This window comes from Amphiura filiformis, chromosome 4 (genome assembly GCF_039555335.1).
Source record: "Amphiura filiformis chromosome 4, Afil_fr2py, whole genome shotgun sequence".
In the NCBI taxonomy this organism is placed as follows: Eukaryota; Metazoa; Echinodermata; class Ophiuroidea; order Amphilepidida; family Amphiuridae; genus Amphiura; species Amphiura filiformis.
The window spans coordinates 79,485,342-79,505,424 of NC_092631.1; the positions used below are offsets into that span (position 1 = coordinate 79,485,342).

The window sequence follows — 20,083 nt, forward strand, 5'->3', positions numbered from 1 at the left end:
ATTACGCCGCCCCAATGTTGACGCCTGTATATGCATGGGTTTCTGACCAAAATACCTCACTGATATTTTGGTCATTTTAGCATAAATGTTTCCCCTCTTCTCGGGTATTTGTTTCCCTTTTGCACCTTATTTCCACCATATTTTTATCTTCGCTCGCATTTGTACCATTATACATAGGGGTAGTGCAATAATCATGTGTACCCCCGAGGCGGTGAAATATAGGGGGATATTATTATAGGCCAAAGGGAGGAACAAGTCTTTTTGGCAGGTCGAACGGGGGGGGGGGGGGCAAGCGATTTTTAGCAGGTTTAGAGGGTGGGGGCAAGTGATTTTTGGCATGTCAAAAGAAAACGGATGGGGGCATCTTTTTGACACGTCGAAGGGGGGGGGGGGGAAAGATATTTTGCACGGCCATTTTTTACGGGTTGGTAATATCGAGAAATGAGTCATCGGCTAGAAAAACCTCAACTGAAAGCTATAAAAGACCAGCAGCAGCCAAATTTCGTCACCGCTCTCGTCGTTCACACAGTCTTTTTCCCAAAGCTGTCCCGTCGATTTTCACGCCGATGGACCGGGCTGGCAGTAACAAGGTTTATAATGATCATGTTCACTGTTAGTTCCACCACTCTTGCACCACTCCTAGCACTGCACCATAACTCTGGTGCGCGGCCTAAGCGAGCTTTATAGCTAGCTAGCTAACCAGGTCGTGTAGCACTCCAGGCCTTTAGCAACTCGCCCTTTTTTGCCTCGCCATTTTTTCGGCTCTCCTACTGAAGACTAAAATCACATACAGACGGCGCCATCACTTGATTGGTTGACTCCAGTTTTGTGCTAGCCTGCGATTGGTCAGAGAAGTTCAAGGGCCCCACTTCGTACATGACTGATATGCAGTGAGAGTAACTGTCGTTTTGAGCCATTTTTAGTGGCTATGGAAAAGGGGTGCAGCCCGTCACTCGGAAGACCCGGTAGTTGAAGACCCACTATTCAGAAAACCCATTTTTCATAAGGCCTGCTAGTCATGCTAGTCGGAATAGAGATTATCCACTTTACTCATGTGTGACTTCTAACAAAAGGCGCTGGTTCCCGTAGTATTCCTCATTCAAACCAATTCAATGCATGACCTCGGAGTTACCTGCATGATTTTGGCGGGCTATTTTGAAACAGAGTAGCGGGTTGCCTGAATAGAGGGTGTGATTCTGCAAAGGATCCGTTAATCAGAAGTACCCGATACTCTGACAATTTTGTTGCAGCGGACCTTCTGATTAACGGGTTTCCGATTAGCGAGTCCTCTGGTTTGCTGGTCATTTTAAATGAAAACAAGCCCGCTACTAAGAATTTGTCGGATATTTTCTGAAAAGTGGGCCTTCTTAGTAACGGGTCTTTTGAGTGACGGTTGCCCTACCCATGGAAAAGCACCATTGAGCCTCAGTCCCTGGCCCCTCCGAAAGTAGCCGGCCCCCTTAGAGGACTAGAATATCAAAAATTTTCAAACAATTTGTATTATATCGCGACTTTCAAACAAACAAAAAATCGAGACATTGGGCCCCTGGATCAGCCGCAATCAAGCTAAACTGGCCTCAAAGACACTTACAATTTTTCACAAGGTCATATCTTAAAATCCCGTCTATAAAAATGAACACAAATTACACACAGGATTACTTCAATACTCTACTCTAAACACATGTCAGGAACCAAGCAGTTGACACAACAGCAAAATGCACCGATATGGAACACATTCCTGGACCACATTCACAGCCCAACAGATTTCTTTTGCTGGGTTCCAATTATTCGCCTGTGAATGTGGTCCCGGAAGCTATAGAGTAGAGTATTGAAGTAATTCTGTGTGTAATTTTTGTTCATGTACAGGCGAATAATTGGAACCCAGCAAAAGAAATCTGTTGGGCTGTGAATGTGGTCCAGGAAGCTGTTCCGTGTCAGTGTATTTTGCTGCTGTGTCAAATGGACAACTGTTTAGTTACTGACATGTGTTTAGAGTAGAGTATTGAAGTAATCCTGTGTGTAATTTTTGTTCATTTTTATGGAGAGGATTTTAAAATATGAACTTGTGAAAAATTATAAGTTTCGTTTTGAGGCCAGTTTGTTACCTTTGGTGTCGAGGAAAAGTTAAGAAAAAAATTGCGGGCGGGTTGCAAATAATCAGATTTTCCTTGGGTCACATGTGATTATTTAATGTAGCATTCCACAATAATGCAAATATTATAGAGTGCTTTATTGTCATGGTAAATGTCACAGAATACGGAAACTATAAACTAAAGACTGCACAACAAGTAACACTAACTGTTATAAATACGCCTATAGCGTCAGAACTAATAATTGTGTTCACAATATTGCAACATACGCACATTCTGATACCCAATTTGTCCGATTTCGTTCAATATTAACAACACAGCAGTGTTATTAAAGAAAAATACCCAAATTTAAAAGTTACAGCTATTTGTATTGATTTGAAGTCAGCGCGAAGATGGGGTTTACCTGCAGTGTGTTTTTAATATTGAACGACATTTGACAAATGGAGTATCAAAATGCGCCTAAATAAATCATCCTTTCTATGTAGAAATATTGTGGAAACAATCTTTAGTTCTGAAGCTATAGGCGTATTTATAACAGCTGCGTTGCTTCGTGTGCAGGCTTACTTTGAAGTTTTGTGATAATATTATTGACCCATCAACACACGGCAGCTATTTAAGATCAGTCAGTCAGTCAAATTTTAAGGCTATAGTCTTTCCAAAAAAATAACATAAGTGCCAGAAAGGTTTTATATCCATCTAAAGTGGGAAGAGCTGAAATAATGTTGAAACTTTTTTTTCATTATAGAGTGCTTCAATTTCAAGGTGCAATAAGTGCTTCATTATACATATATTTTTTTAATCATACAATGTAAATTTCACATTAGACAAACTAACATCTTGATTATTTTGAAAACCGCAAGTTATTTCATTTTGAATACCTCGGACGCGTGCATTTTGTGTTTATGGAATATTCCAAAATATTGAGCGATTTCTCGATTCAATATTTCATGTCACTAAAAATGGAAAACACCGAAATTGTGTTAAACATTGGCACTAAGAATGCACCGAAATAATACGCCATTGGCACTTTAATTATGCAGACTCGAGTATTAGACGTACAATTGTATGTAACATATCTACGTTATTTAATCTATTGCCATTCTATTTCCAGTAATGTTTAAGTTCCAACGAATGTTTGATGACGTAAAATCGATAATATGTTACGTATAATATCTGGTAAAAATATATTATCGATTTTACGTCATCAAACAAGCTACTGTGTGCCAAAGGTATCGAGTGTTCAAGCAGTCAAAGCTGAATTTCTCCAGCATTACATGGCTATCATTTACATCCGAGGTAATGGGTGTTCAACAATAATTATTTTCCATGATCCATTTTACTGGATTTTTCAAAAATAAAATACTCGCGGCTTAACGAAAACAAATTTGTTTTTAACCACTTATATTGCTGACTTGGCAAAGAGTAAATAAATATTTTAATTATAGGGCCTATAATCTTTATAATAACTAAATTCTGTGGTAAATATTACCTCTTAGTTATACAATAATCTATTAACGAATGTATGCGTTAATCTTGGTAATATGGTGATCTAATACTCTTCTTCGCCATCACCTTCTCCTTCGCCCTCAAGCGAGTCGACGCCAACCTCTTCGTAGTCTTTCTCCAAGGCTGCCAAATCTTCACGAGCCTCGGAGAACTCCCCTTCCTCCATACCTTCACCGACGTACCAGTGGACGAAAGCACGCTTGGCGTACATCAGATCAAACTTATGATCCAGACGAGCCCAGGCTTCAGCGATAGCAGTGGTGTTACTCAACATGCAGACGGCACGCTGAACTTTGGCAAGATCACCACCAGGTACAACAGTTGGTGGTTGGTAGTTGATGCCTACTTTGAAGCCAGTTGGACACCAGTCGACGAACTGAATGGTACGTTTGGTCTTGATGGTTGCAATGGCGGCGTTGACGTCCTTTGGGACCACATCACCACGGTACAGCAGACAACAGGCCATGTACTTGCCATGACGAGGATCACATTTTACCATCTGGTTGGCTGGCTCAAAGCAAGCGTTTGTGATCTCGGCAACGGTTAGCTGCTCATGGTAAGCTTTCTCGGCAGAGATGACCGGAGCGTAGGTAGCAAGAGGGAAATGAATACGTGGGTATGGCACCAAGTTGGTCTGGAACTCAGTAAGATCGACATTTAGAGCACCATCGAATCGAAGAGATGCAGTGATGGAAGACACGATCTGACCAATCAGGCGGTTGAGGTTGGTGTAAGTTGGACGCTCGATGTCTAAATTACGACGACAGATGTCATAGATGGCTTCGTTGTCAACCATGAAGGCACAATCTGAGTGCTCGAGAGTGGTATGAGTGGTCAGGATGGAGTTGTATGGCTCGACAACAGCAGATGAAATCTGAGGAGCTGGGTAAACGGCAAATTCCAGCTTGGATTTCTTGCCATAATCGACTGAAAGACGCTCCATAAGGAGAGATGTGAAGCCAGACCCGGTGCCACCACCAAAGCTGTGGAAGATTAGGAATCCCTGCAGACCGGTGCACTGGTCTGCCTGTGAAGAAAGGAAAGGAGGAATAAAAACAAAGAAAACTTGTTGCAACCCAACATGACCAAGCAGTAGAACGATATAATTTTATACAAGTACTAAAAACTCAGGATCATTCGATGAACAAAAATCAACAATAATAATACCAAATGACGAATAATTATAACTTTATAAGCCCGTGTTTACAAATTACATGTACAAGCTTAAAACAAGCCTATGTCACCAGCGGGTGTTCACTGTCGTTGCTTAAAGTAACATTGAACATTTTGGGCAGAACTAATATTATAGACTTTTGAATTTTACTATTTATTGTATAAGATAAAAAAAAGTAAAATTCAAAAATAGCCTGTAATATTTTTTGAAATCCTAGATGCTAAAATCCTGGATTTGTCTAAAAATCAATGTGTAAACCTATGTGAAAATAAATAATTTACCAATTTTCGGACTCTGTCCAATACGAGATCGATGAGCTCTTTGCCGACTGTGTAGTGTCCTCGAGCGTAGTTGTTGGCGGCATCTTCTTTGCCGGTAATGAGCTGCTCAGGGTGGAAGAGTTGACGATAGGTACCGGTACGGACCTCATCTAAAAGAGACCAGACATTTGGGTTAAGAGACTTAAAAAACCTGTACGATGTACGTAAAATTTTAATTTGGTTATTCTTTGCCAAATATTACAAAATATTTTAGTAACAACTGCCAATAAAGTTTCCCGATCCATTTCAAGTCAAGTTAAAGAGAGGTAAAATGAAAAATTCACTATCTTTGCCGCTTAACTGTGATGCTAGTCATAATTAAATGACTTGCTCAAACTTGCTGTTGTTCTAAAACAAAATCAGGTGTAAGTTGGGACACGTGTAAATAAACATCAAAAAAGTAACTAACTCGCCTTAAATAATGGCTATTATTCAAAAAGGGGCTATTGTATTACAAATCTGTAAAATGCGTTGGAAGCAGAATTTATTTCTGTGAATTTTGACACCTCATTTGCCCTTGCATACAAATTTTAACAATTCAAAAACACTCAGATATCATTGCACAGATTTCTTTCCACTGAATACAAAATCAATACAATTTACTGCAACTTCCAAATCTTGGGTTACGTCAATATTTAGTCAATTGCTGCAAATGATGCGTCAAAATGTGCAGAAATAAATTAAGCTTCCAACGCATTTTACAGAATAATAATGGTCATTATTTAAGGGGGGTATTTTTTGATATGTTTATTACAAATATGCCAATAAAGCAGATTTACCATGTAACACTAGAGATGAGCATGATGTATGTTACGTCGCGATTTTCCTTCAAATGCGCGAAATATGTTGACATACAATGTTCTATTCGTTTTTTTAAATACTAGCGTACATAAGACTATCCTACCTGTAAAATGGCATAACTAGTTGTATAGGCATTAGGAATAAAGACAAAATATGACATTTTACATGAAATTATTAGCTACTTGTATTTGAATGGGGCTCAAACTTTGTCAATAAGCCGTTTTCCTCGTTTTTTCAAAACTTATTAAAAGGAATACCCATTTTAATGACTTATCTTTCATTTTTAAAGGATGTCTCCGGCAATGACAACATTATGCCTTATTTGTTAGAAAATTAAAAATCAAGCAAGAATTACGTAGTTTTATTTGAAAGAAACTCATATTGACCATAAAAACGAATACAGCCGTCTCTCAACACGCGAGTCAAAATTCCCGGGCGCTGAAATTGTCCAGTGCACACCGACATCGCCTGGCTAATAATTACTTGGTACAGCAGGGATACTAAAATACCCGGGATCGATACACGTGAATTTGCTATGCACGCGTTTGATATGATAAAAAATCTTTGGATACCGGTGTAGAAAATGATGAATATCTCCCGTAAATGATTTCGTATAAAGAAACCAGATGTGGTTCCTTGCACATGAATATATATTTTGAACAGATATGATAGTCGCTAGCGTGCGCTTTGAGACAGTAGCTTGCGTCTTGAGTCAAAAACTGACAATAATTCCGCAATAATTCTGATTTATATTTGCCGAATTATATAGCGCAGTGTATAGGCCAATCGTGAAGGTTGTCTAAAAGGATATGACCTATGGCATACCATGCTTGACTGACACATAGCGAGGTTAGTCACCGAGCTAATCGGGGTTGTCAGTAGCCTTAGTCAGATGTCCTTCAGCTTATTACGCGACTGAACTATTAAACAGGTCGATATGTATAATGGCCATGCGTGGCGGTGGATTCAGTCTATCATGGCGATTTCTGCCATGACGATATCGGGCGATGACACTGTGCAGTGCAATGACGTCCCAGTAATGGTAATACAATGAAGACTGACGACAATTGAGCACAAATAACCACGACGTCATTGCAATCGACAATTTCGGCGCGGGAATGTTGAATATCGCGTGTTGAGAGTCGACTGTTTGTATTCGTTTTTATGGCCAATATGAGTTTGTTTTAAATAAAACCATGCGATTCGTACTTGATAATTATTCTTCTAACATAAGGCATAATGTTGTGATTGCCGGAGAGAATTATTTTTTAAAAATTGTTGTACCCTTTGGATGGGATCACTGAATGTGCCTTTTAATATGGGCTCCATGTAAGTTACATAAAGCTCCATTAAGTTGCCTAAACATTTTGCAAAGTTGCCCAAAGTTGTGTAAACTTTTCATAAAGTTGCATAAAATTGCGTAACGTTACTCGAGGTTAAAGCAAAGTTACACAAAATTGCAACAAATTTAGCAAAGTCGAATGACAACTTTTTTTGTAAATTTTGAAAATTTGAAAACTGAGCAATTTCCCCTGTGACATGAGGCCTTAATACGTTTTTCTTTTGGGCTTCATTCTTTTTCCCCTTTTATTAGTAGGCATAACTTACCAACAACAGTGGGTTCCAAGTCTACAAAGACGGCACGAGGGACATGTTTGCCAGCACCAGTCTCACTGAAGAAAGTATTGAAGGAATCATCACCTCCTCCAATGGTCTTATCACTAGGCATCTGACCATCAGGCTGGATACCATGCTCCAAACAGTATAACTCCCAGCAGGCATTGCCCATCTGGACACCAGCCTGGCCAACATGGATGGAGATACATTCACGCTGAAAAAAAGAAAAAATAATGAAAATGTAATAATATTAATAACGCTAGAAATATAAAACATAGTTGTGCAGTTTTAAGAGATACTCATACGGCACCGCCACATACTCCATTACTCAATTCAAAGTACAGCATGTCTCAAAAAAAGTTGTGCAAGTGAAAAGTGCCCTCTTTGGCAATTAGAAAGTACCGCTGTGACATAATGTTTACATCAACGTCACGGGCGCAGTCTTAGCTCTCGAATGCCGTTTGTTCTGTTCAATTTGCTTGTTCCAATTTCGAGATATGTATATTTAACAACGAAAGGGTAAAATCACAATTGTGCCACTTTTACTAGGAAAGAGAGCTGTACGGCATTTGAGAGCTAAGACTGCGTCCGTGACGTTGATGTAAGCAATATTTCACAACGGTATTTTCTAATTGCCAGAGAGGGCGCTTTTTACTTGCACAATTTTTTGTGAGACAGGCTGTATTCGCTACTTGCACGGTTCCGCCATTATGCACTATGTGCGGGGAGAGCCTCGAACTGGCAGCATACATGAATGGGAATTGAACTAGTCATAACGTTCTGTGTAAGGTTACATAATTCTTCCTTTCATGTATGCTGCCAGTTCGAGGCTCTCCCGCACATAGTGCATAATGGCGGAACCGTGCAAGTAGCGAATATCTTGAAAAAGGCCCACCGAGTAGACGAGTTAATTTACGTATGAGCAAGACAAAAATGGAACACCAATGTTTTTGCTTGCTCTAAACAACGTCCTGAACATCATATCCAAAAAGGACAAAAAAGGGCACAGGGAAAATGATAATTTGCATATATCCAAAATGGCCGCTAATGCAGGCCTCAAATTTCAAAATTAGGGTAATATGGATAAAAATCGTCCAATTGTATTCCTCTCATTACAGGATTCAGAAGTATATTTTGACCTAATTTTTGTCAATTCCGACTACCAATTTTGTCAAAATCAACTCGCAAATGTACCCATGGATGGATGATTTTGCAAGCCACAATAGAAATATCGATTATTTCTGCTGGTTATCTTAACAAATAAAAACAAAATAAAAGTTGATATTTATATAGCGCCTTTCACATGTATCAAAGCGCTTTACATTTATTCCGTTGTTATTAGAACATCGTCAGCCTGCTACGCTAATTGCGTAAGTCATTTTTACATGCTTCTCATTTGCAATTTTGATTTTCTGAGTAATAAACCCATAATTAATCAAATTTTAGCCGCATTCTTCATTAACTTTTGGAATCCATCTCTTTTGATGTATTCCACATCAAAATTGCTAATGAGAAACATGTACAAATGACTTGGGCAATTAGTGTAGCAGGCTGACGATATGTCAGCTGCCATACAATGCCCAAGGCATGCTCATACCTTTGGGCGGCGCGCACAATGGACATTATTCTTAACAGCTCCCCAATAAAAACGGATATTCTGACAAAACTAATATAGCCTATAGACCCACACGATATTCCTTATAGAGGTGGGGAAAATATTTCTTTAGCGAACTATATTGGTTTGAAACGCTACAAAGTTAATTAAAATAAAGTTCATTAGCAAAGTTGAAGCCTATAAAAATCAAATCATGCCTACTTTTAACACCAGGGTATGATTTAAAAGTACATATCCAAGCACCGTCTTTTTATCCGATATTATTGAAAAAAATTCAAATTATTGTTTTTATTTGACAGAAAATTAATTTCAAAGCAAAAAGGTGCATCTCTGAATTGTGCCGATTTCAACATGTATCGATTGACTTTTAGCACGACCATGCCTAATAATAGAGAATGGCGAGTAGCGTATTGAGTGCATTAACTCATCCCCGAGGACTCGGCGTAATGTGAAATTTCCATAGAATTACGATCCAGTTTTTTATGATATTCTTTGATAATCAATGCACTCAAAACCCTAGTCACCAGCTTCTATTGTTATGCCTAGTCGCGCTAAAAGCATCGATAAAGCATTATTGTTTTCTTCAGTAATGTCAGTTTAAAACAGTCCTTGGATATACTTTTTTTTTTAATCCCGGTGTTAAAATAATGCATGACATTGTGTCTTTTAGTGTAAAATGTTTGATTTTTGTAGGCCTTAACTTCGCTAGTGAGCTTTTTTCGGAATTCATTTTTTTGTGTTTCAAACTAATATAGTTCATTATAGAAAGATATTTCCCACCTTTGTAAGGCACATCGTGTGGGTCTATACAACGCACTGAAGGGTCTATTGTTCTATTGTGTCCGATTTGAGCGCTGACATGTTGGAAAATGTTGCCAATCAATATTCATGAGTGTGTACATTCAACGTCCAGTTATCGAAATTGGGCGACTGGTGTTTAGCACTAGAGAGATTGCGAAATTTACGTGAAACGTGACACGGGAACGCGAACGGCAAGCTACATTAGTCGAAAATCGGTTATTATGCCCTCTAGAGGGTGAAATCTATTGTGAATTGGTCAATCGTGGAATTACCGTAAGGCGATTACGTTGCGGTTGGTAGCAAAAAATGACGTTCCAAAATGACAAAAAAACGCATTATAAAATGCAAAAAAATGTTATGTTTATCATGTGATGAAACGAATCAAAGTATCCTAATAGAACAAGTAGAGTCCGACATGTAATAAAATCCATTTTGGGGGATAAAATTTGATCTCGTATAGACAAGAAGAAGTGAACAAATTTCGATTTTTTTCGACGCGAATTCGAACGGGTAGATTGCCTATTCATTTGTGTGTGGAAAATGCCGTCCAAAAATCAGCTTGCGAAGAGGCGTTTTAGGCAAGATTGTGTCGTGTTACGGCATAAATGCGGTATAATTGTCTGTTTGGGACGGGGAACAGAAGTTCGTGCAACGCTATTTTTCGCCTTGCTTTTTCGTTGTGCATTAAACAGCTGTCAAAGTGTTTTGCTTATGGATACTATTCAGCAAACTCCAAAATGTTTTTAAAACATGATAATGCATGTGTTTTTGGTTTTAGTTAAAACGTTTTGATAACATATCGATGTATGTTTATATAAAAATCATGACAAACTCGTGTTATACTGAAAAAATAATACAACATTTCAAGCCAAAATTCGAAATGCTATAGTAAAATATCATTTTGTGTTAGAACGTTTATCAGCAAGTTTAGAACAAAGGTTTTTTTGAATGTTATTAAAACTTTTAATGCCCTTGACCCTCACATAACCTTTAACCCGACATTTAACGTTTTCTGTATTATATTTGTGTTTGCTGGGTAGTAACTAGGCATATTAGATTATCTATTTTCATTTTGCTTTAGAAAGTAAACAGGGTATTATTTATATGATAATGGAGTTTGTTTCTTGTTATTCGAATAATATACACCAAGACTTCCTAGGCATCCAACACCAAACTCTGTTTAGATTATTTAGACAAATAGCATAAACGTGTGAACATAGGCCTATACTCATTTTCTAATAGCCCGCAAAACTCAAATATCGCTAATCTGGACTGAATGCTTAGAGCATTATAGATACAGCCAGTCGTATTTGCATATCAATACCGAGGAAAGTAGTTCGATGAAAGAAGATAATCTTCTCTGGTTCGATGCACCCAAGGTGAATCAATGGGTGCTTCCTATACGCTGGCGAAGTTACGTAATAAATCCGATTAACTACCATAGCAATAGGTGAAAACAATTTTGAACATATCGCGCTGCACTACAAGCAGATTGAACTAATCACCTGTGTATGTCTGCAATCATAGATTGAACACAATACTGGTCTTTTCAAAGATGCTCCTCTTACAGGTGCTAGTGATTAGCATGATATGGTTCAATGCAGAGGTACCGCGTGAAAGTATCAGTGCAGCGCGGTATATTCAAAAATTGTTTTCACCTATTGCTATGGTAGTTAATCCGATTATTACGTAACTTCGCCAGCGTATTACCTTTAGATTATTTGTCTCAGCATAGCGCCATCATGATTGCAATTGCGTTTACACGTAGTCTTGGTTCAGACTCTATGCGGCTATCACGAACATACTAGGAACGACGAGCGTTAGGACCGACACAAACTGGCTGTGTAGGAGGCTAGTTTGGATGTGAACGGGACTATGACGTTCTACCGCAAAATGCAGAAATCCGTAACCCGTATGGCGTTTGCAGTGAACGCCTCTCCGCAATCTCTCTACTACCTCAATTGGCCATGGCTTTTGAAATGGATATTCGTGATATTAAGAAATCCATTTGATTTTATTGAATAGGCCTATAACCATGATAACATAATTATAGCTGCGAAGTAGGTTTAACTATCTGTGTCACTTTCTATAATTAAAATTATAGAAAGTGACACGGAAAGACCTATATCCCTGGCAGCAATGACACGTTGTTACGGGTAATCGATCAACAACTCTATTGAATTTATTTAAATGAGGCGCCTAAATTAAGATGGGTGGTAAATAATTCTACATCGACGGTAAAGTGTGCTTTTGTGTGTATGCGACAACTCAAGCGTACCCTTGGGTGGTATTATAACAAAAGGTACCTCTCGTTCGTGTAAGCGCTTTCACGTGACTTTCATTTGACCATTTTACAGTAGCCTGCCTATTATAGCGTTAATGCGCTGTCAGGTCAGTAACCGATTTAATGGTGGAAGCTTGGCGGAAACGCAAATCTGCATTAAAAGAACAAAGCATTACGTAATTTATTCTTCTCCTTTCTATATCTAACCTCCTTGGATCTATATATTTTAATTTTGTCAGAATATTGGGCGCATCCAGATATTTTTGGCTCTCCCCCTAAAGAAGACATGGGAAAATCTTAATCTTTTTTAAGATCTGACCTCGTAAATCATAAGACAAATGAAATAAGAAAAAACAAAGGAGAGATCATAGCCAGCAGTAGTACATAGAGTATCATGCCTACGGATTTCATCACAGTCTTAACTTAGCACGCTGGTAAGCAGCGTTTGAGATGGTGTTAATCGATAGTCGATAACCGATAATCAATGATCAATCAGCTATGAATATTTAATTGGATTCTAAAAATAATGATCAAGGACTCTCATGTTCAAAGGGGTGTGGGGGTGTGTGTGTGTGTGTGTGTGGGGGGGGGGGGGGGGGGGTGTATACCCCCCTCGCATGTTGGTGCTCGCAATTGCTGAGGACGGCTCCTTACCCCTAAAGAAGACATGGGAAAACTCAAACTTATTGGGAATCCCATGTCTTCTTTAGGGTAGGTGCCGTTAATTTCTGGAATAGCCCATTTGTTTTGATATTTTGATTTCACTTTCTTTCACTTGCGATTGCCAAAATGTCCAACCAGTAGAAATAAGCGATATTTCTATTGTGGCTTGCAAAATCATCCATATATGGGTACATTCGCGAGTTGATTTGGACAAAAATGGTAGTCGGAGTTGAAAAATGGCGCAATAAAAACCGAACTTCTGACAAAACTATGACATATAGCCCTATATAATGTGCTTTAGAAAGTTGAGAAATATTTTTCATTAGCGAACTATATTACTTTGAAAAGCTAAAAGTTTGACCAAAAAGCTCGCGGGCCAAGTTGAAGCCTATCAAAATTCGAACATCTTACACTAAATTTCACGCCTAAGTCCAACACCAGGATTTGAAAAAAAAAAAAATATCAAGCATTATAGCGATATAGCTGATATTTACTTTAAAAAATTGCTTTTCATTTGGCCGAGAAAATGGATTTTACATTGAAAAGGTGTAACTCAAAATTTTGCTCATTTCAACACCAAATTCGATCGTTTGTATTGCCTCATTAAATGACTGAGCGAGCCTTGTACAACAATAGCCATCGGTTGACTAGGGTTCTGGGTGAATGCAGCGCCGAAGTAGGGGGGTACAGGGTGTATGTGTGATTGTCGGCAAATTACAATAGTCATAAAAGATTAATGTGTTACGAAATTGTGCTGTTGTTACGTGATAGACCTATTGTTAATGTTATAGTAGTCGGAAAAAAAAATTTGACTCCTACCAACCCCCCACTTTTTAGATTCTTGAGCGCCGTCTAGACTCGATACATACCGTACCTAAGGACTGGCTCACGCCATTTTGTCGGTCTATGGAAAATACACACTTAAAGGTTTGCGCAGGTCAGATATTCGAAAACTTTCTTCAAAATTTCACCCAAGGTATATAAAATTAATACCCACCTTATTGTGCTTGGTAATTTAAGACTAGGTTGAAACAAAATTAAGGATCGAATGCATTTTAGTGTCCAAAAAGGCAAAATTATCGTCAAAGTTCTACCGAATTCTCCACCCATGCGAAGGGTGCAGAATTGGAATCGGGAATAAAAATATCCGATCTTTGCGATCAAAAACACAAAATTACAACTTTGGACGTACTATTGGCAAAAGACATTATTGCCAAACAATATAGAATAGAAAATTTTATGTCAACTTGTCAAAATATTGAAGAAATGTGCTCCCTAAACTTGTGGCGACTAGGCAAAATAATTCCCATTCAAACGCATGGGAAACTGAAAGTGCATAACACAGGCTAGCACGGTTCTGGCTAAAATAAAATTCGGTCTACAAATTACAAAAAAATATCCGTCGGCAAAACATGCTGTACACCCCCTGAATCCTATGGTCTAGCGACGCCCCTGAGTGAATGGTGCGAATACATGCGATGCAGAGTTTCAGCGTACATCTAGTGCAAGGCAATACAGTCAAAATTTGTTTTCACCTATCGCTGTGGTAATTGATGGTAATAAATGTATACATTACTTCTACAGTGAATACAACAAGACGTGAACAAAATTTCAATGATTGTGGAATCAAACTACTGTCTGTCCAATCAGGAAAGTTGAAAAAGAAGGAGGGAGAACGGAATTATATCCTTGAGATAATCCCGTAGGTAATCCTGTCGCACCTATTCATAGTCCTTTATTCTCTAGTAGTTACACATCTACTTGAAAGTAGCCTTTGATGTGATGTGTGTTGCCGACTACGGTTGATTAATTTTCACTCCAGAATTGAAACCATATCCAATGTTGCTATAGAGAATCCCTTGAAAGTATGACACGTGTGTGTTAAGTACCTAATGTTGCTCTGAAGGGATGCCACACGTGGATACTATAAGAAAGAAATATAGTTTTGTAGTTTTCCAAAAAAATCCGCCCATTTTGGAACATATATTAATTATTTAGGAGAGTGTTTTAGGATTTTGTTAGAAAAGGGATGATTTTTTATTTTTTATATTTTTATTGTTTTATGTATTTTCCTGTCATTTCCTGCAAACCTAATAAAGATATTTTGATAATTGAAAATAGGCTGTATCATAAATCGTAGAGGTTGAAAGCGTAACCAAGCGTGCAAAATTATTATTTGCCATGGAACTTCGGTCATATTTTATTTGAAATAAACTGGATGTTAGGATCTGCATGCATGGTATGCATAGTATTGATGGTATACAGACACTGACCTTTCCCTAAAACTAGTAAGCAGCAACTTGTGTATCACACCCGTCATGGGTTCGAACCCTTTTGTTGTATTTTATTGTTAAACCTAAATAGCGTGATTGCTTTTGAATGAGCGGCAACACACATATTTTGTTTGAGGATAGCTGGATCTATCTCCTTTCTTTACATCTTCTCTGGTCCAATTAACTTAGACACCCGGTTTTTATGATTTATTTCTGAAAGTTTTCACTTTGGCAAAAACTCATGAAAGAAAAGTTGCTAAACACTGTCAGACCTAACAGAAATTTTTAGTAAAGCGATGAAAAATTATTTTTCTTTGTCTACTTTTATTCAATTTTGACCGATTTACAGCCAGATATCTGGGTCCATGCGAATATTCATAATGACTTGAAACTTTTGATGGGATAATCTATTTACAGTAAGGGGTGCTTGAACATTGTAATCATGCAGTGCCGTACTATTACGCTGACTTTCGTATTCGGCGAGGAGGACGATTTCGACCTCCTGGTTTGTTTACAAACAGAGAGGTAGACAAAAAACCGTTCCGCTTGTCCAAACACTCAAGTATCAGAAGGATGGTCCACAATAGCGTGATTCACGTAACCTGAATAGGGATTAAAAAGCTGTCACGTAGAACCATGTGCTTCTATTGTCCAATTTGCCATCAAGATTTCATATGGAAACAGTTCAGACCCCGATCATGTCAGAAATTAATATTTTGTTCTGGGTCTGATTATTCGGACTAGTAATCATGCATATTGATCAGTGATACCACCCTTTTTTTTCTTTGTTCCTTATCATCATCCATGCAATATAATAATACATGTCAGTTCGGGGCACTGCTAATTCAAAGACGTCTCTGATATCAAAGACGGGTCAGTGATTTCACATACGGGGGTCTGTGATATCACATACGTCGTGCTTTTTTGACAGTTCGGCGCTAGATGCAGCACATCGGCACGAAGGTGAATGTATCAGAACATGCTTTCCTATGTTTAGGAAATATCTATCTGTGCAAACATCATATCTATCTGTGCAAATTCTGACAAATGGTCTCAGAAAATACTTAGATTGCAAAATCGAGCCATTTACGGCCCAATGCCAACGTTTTGAAGTAAAAAAAAAATCCCATTTCATGGGGGGAGGGTGAATATTTTGGCAAGGCAAAAAATGAGGGGACAAGGAATTTGTTGCCAGTCAACGAGGGGGAAGGGAGCGATTTTTGGCACCCATTGTGGCGACACGCTGGCGGCACCTTTTCAAAAATATGTTCAAAAATTACTTGGGGAAAAATGGTAGGGCCCTACGGAAACGTTCAGGCCTAACCTCGTGGCCTGACTCCTCTGGTACACATGCATGGGATGAATTTGGATAAATATGGACACTTGTATTTTATTAATAAGGGTGGGGTTATGTTATGATCAGGTGGCTCAAAATAGATCAACAAATTACGGTAAACCAGGCGCGTACCCAGGGGGTGAGGCTTTGGGGCCTGCAGCCCCCGGGTCTTAAAAAAGAGGGAGACAGAGAGGGAAGAGGGGGGGGAAGAGGAAGGGGAGTGACAGAGCAGTGGCATAGCCAGGCCCGTACGCATTATTTCTTTTAGGGGGTGCTGATTTTAAAAGGTGGACCTTTTTCCAGGGGGTGGTGCGATTTTGTAAAAAGTGGACCTTCTACCCAAAACTTTGGACTTTTTTGACTAAAAAAGCATTAAAAAAACCTATTTTTTCCTTTTGCCACACTGCACGCGCCCCCCCCCCCCCTGCGTACGGGCCTGGGCAAAGCCAGTAGGGCAGTAAGGTATACAGACAGTGCCCCCTAAAAAATCGAAGGGACGGAAAAGGGAGGGAAAAGGAAAAGGCCTACTTTTTCGGTCTAATTTCCCAAAAATTGAAAGAAAGAAATATCCCGAAAACTGAAAACAAATATAAAATAACACCAATACCGGGACGAAAATGTTACAAAAATCGGCACAAAATATTAGCAAAACTGGGATGAAAATTTTGTTTTGCCACAGCCACCCAGCCTCATTTCAAATTTATGCCCGGGCATTTTAGGCAACAGAAAGGCAGAAAAGTGGAAAGAAAATAAGGAAGAAAAGAAGAAGAGTACGATCTGAGTTATTGCGCATCATATGTTCATGCTTGAAATTTGTGACACGGAAATCGCATCCACTGGAAATCCGTTCTAAAATACATTATGCATTAGCATGACATGATTATAATGGCCTATAGGCTATGCTTAATCATGATGGTCGGAAAAATTAGTTAATAATAGGGGCCTAATGCAAAATGTTGCACCAAATGGCTTTTTATAGTTTGAGGATAATACCCCCCACAACTCGGGTCCGTTGAAATCTATTATGCCGAAAATAATACCAATAAATAAGTGTAAACTTTTACACAAAATGACTTTATTGTGCCTTTCATTAATTTTTTGAAAAGTTCCCCAACTTCTGAGAGAGCACATCCCCCTCGCTCAGGTACCCTTCTCCGTCAAAAAGAAAAGGCTAACTTGCAAGTATCCATATAGGCCTAATTGAGCAGGTTCATACCCATAACATTTGCGGCCCAGAAGTCAGGTCCGCAGGAAATTTGTTATGAATTACAGGCCTATCTTTCATAGATATATGCCTATAGGCCTACTATAGCAGACCCCCCTCAAGCACCCCTTGCGTTAAAACAAAAAAAGGCTACACTTAGGCTGAATTGTAGGAGTTATTGAGCACAAGTAGGCCTATTCATTTAAAACTAAAATTTGCAGCTCAGTTGGAAATCTGTAAAAAGTATATGCTCCGAAAAAATAAACATGTTGCACCAAATGGCTCCATTGGGGTCTTCACATTGAAAAAAATGTCTAATTCGGAGGGGTGAGGGGGCACATCGCCCCTCAGACAACCCTAGTCTGCCACGCCGATGTTCAACATTTTGAAATTTTGTTCAGTTCAGCCCCCGGCGGTCTCGGAATCTAGAAACGCCCTGTAAATAATAACGATGATAATAATTTTGGGAAATAAAAATGTTTTAATGAAATAGTGAATAAAAATGTTTCTATAGGCCTATAGTTTCTTCTTGGTATTGGTTGAAATTGTTTCCATGAGTCGGGGCCTGAACAATTAATTTACTACTCCCCATATAATGTTGCAGTTCAAGTATTAATACTCTATGAAATATTAATGTAAAAGTTTTGGTGCATTCATCACCACATGTTGAGTTTTGATGTGTACGGAGAAATGAAAGTCTGCAAAATGTCGAGGAAGCACAGTTATTCTGCAGCATTTAAGCTCAAAGTTATGAAAAAGAGCAACAAAATTTCTTTTAGCATTCCCCGATTTCTCACGTTTAATATAAAGAGTGTACCCCGAGCCTGCGCTTTAATTCATGAATTGGATAGTAAAATTAGCAGGCACTCAACTTGGGCTAGCTACAACCCTGATTAGGCCTACTCGCAAAATTATTCCCGCTGCGCCGGTTCACGTTCACCAACATTTACTAATATCGTTTGCGGCTGGGTTTTGAGACTAGGGAGTATGTGATTTATGAGACGTCTCTGAATTATGATACTGTCAGGTGTCTCGGCACTGAAGAGTCTTTGATATCAGAGACGTCTTTGAATTAGCAGTGCCCCCGAACTGATGTAGATGCTTTTCGTCGTCGTCGTCGATCTACTCATATCTGAGTATTCGTGACCTTTCTGATGAAGTTTCTCCACTCATGTCGATCTTGTGCTTTGGTGTAACAGATGTAAATTGACATTTTGGTTAATGAAACAATCCCATCTGTCCACCTGAGTCTCTGTCTTCCTCTGCTTTTTTCCCCTCAACTTTTCCGAACATTATCACTTTCTCTAGATTGATTCCTTCTCGCCTGGCAACATGTCCAAAATACTGTAGCTTCTGTTTCATCACTGAGATGCTTTTACTAATTCACAATAACTCAAAAGATGTAACAGTTGGTGCATTATGACAAATGATAGGGCAAGTTACTATGCGTCTGGAGTGTATTGTGGATTATAATACTCCTCACCAATAACATAACATTCATATGGTATAGAATTTGTATTTAATACATGGTATTAACCCTACACAACATTACTTACCATTGTTACGCTGTACGTTAATGTCTGTTCTTAAAAGAAGCAGAAGTAACTGTTCCGCGGTTCAATCCCGTGTGATGCAAGTTGAAAGTCAGGTTACAGAATGACAAAATATGGGTGTGTGATGAAACGAGGTTGGAGGGCGGGGTATTTTCCACGATACGAGTGGCAGTGAATTGACAACGAGTTACTATCCCACAGTACATTGCGCATAATTATTATGATGTAAAAAGTGCAATTTTCAATGTCCTAATTTGTGATGCGATCAAGCAAAATCAGTTGGAACTCGGAAATATTGAATTTTCAATTTCTTATAAGATAGTAAAAAGCATTTACAAAGCTGCGTTTTGCAGAAAACCCTATTGAAATTGAACAACCAGTTCCAAACGGATAATCAATTAAAGAGTGCCCAAAACAAAAGGAAACAAAAGGAAATATTTCCTTTGTTTGGCTATATCTCAAAATCAATATTTCCGAGTTCCGACTGATTTTGCTTGATCACATCACATTTAATTTGTCTAGCCAAGCTATATTTCGATTTACTCAAATTGTCAGAATGTCTTTTTTGTGCGTGTGACTTTTATTATTTATACATTTAGAAGAATTTTGAAACATGCGTAAAATGTAATATAGGCCTGAGCTATGGAACAAATCTGAACATCGAATAAGATAGAAAATTCTAATTGCGTCTAAAATGTTGATTTTACCCTAAAACTTTTGTTCTTTTTAAAAATATTTTAGTTGCAAATTATTACCTTTTTTAGATACATTTAAAACAAAATGGACTTTGCATATCATTTCATAGTATCATTTCGCCTCATTGCGTTTCATTTCACTGAAAGGGGA

At 38.5% G+C, this 20,083-nt stretch overlaps 1 protein-coding gene across 1 annotated transcript; it reads right to left on the reverse strand.

The window, feature by feature from the left end:
- Positions 1 to 3,618: 3,618 nt before the first annotated feature.
- LOC140151480 (tubulin alpha-2/alpha-4 chain-like) lies at positions 3,619 to 19,339 on the reverse strand. The gene is made up of 4 exons (XM_072173832.1): positions 19,241 to 19,339; positions 7,500 to 7,722; positions 5,052 to 5,200; positions 3,619 to 4,623 (listed from the first exon to the last, which is right to left on the reverse strand). The coding sequence occupies exons 1-4, from the start codon at positions 19,241 to 19,243 to the stop codon at positions 3,640 to 3,642; spliced, it is 1,359 nt and encodes a 452-aa protein (XP_072029933.1). The 5' UTR covers positions 19,244 to 19,339; the 3' UTR covers positions 3,619 to 3,639.
- Between the last annotated feature and the right edge of the window lie 744 nt (positions 19,340 to 20,083).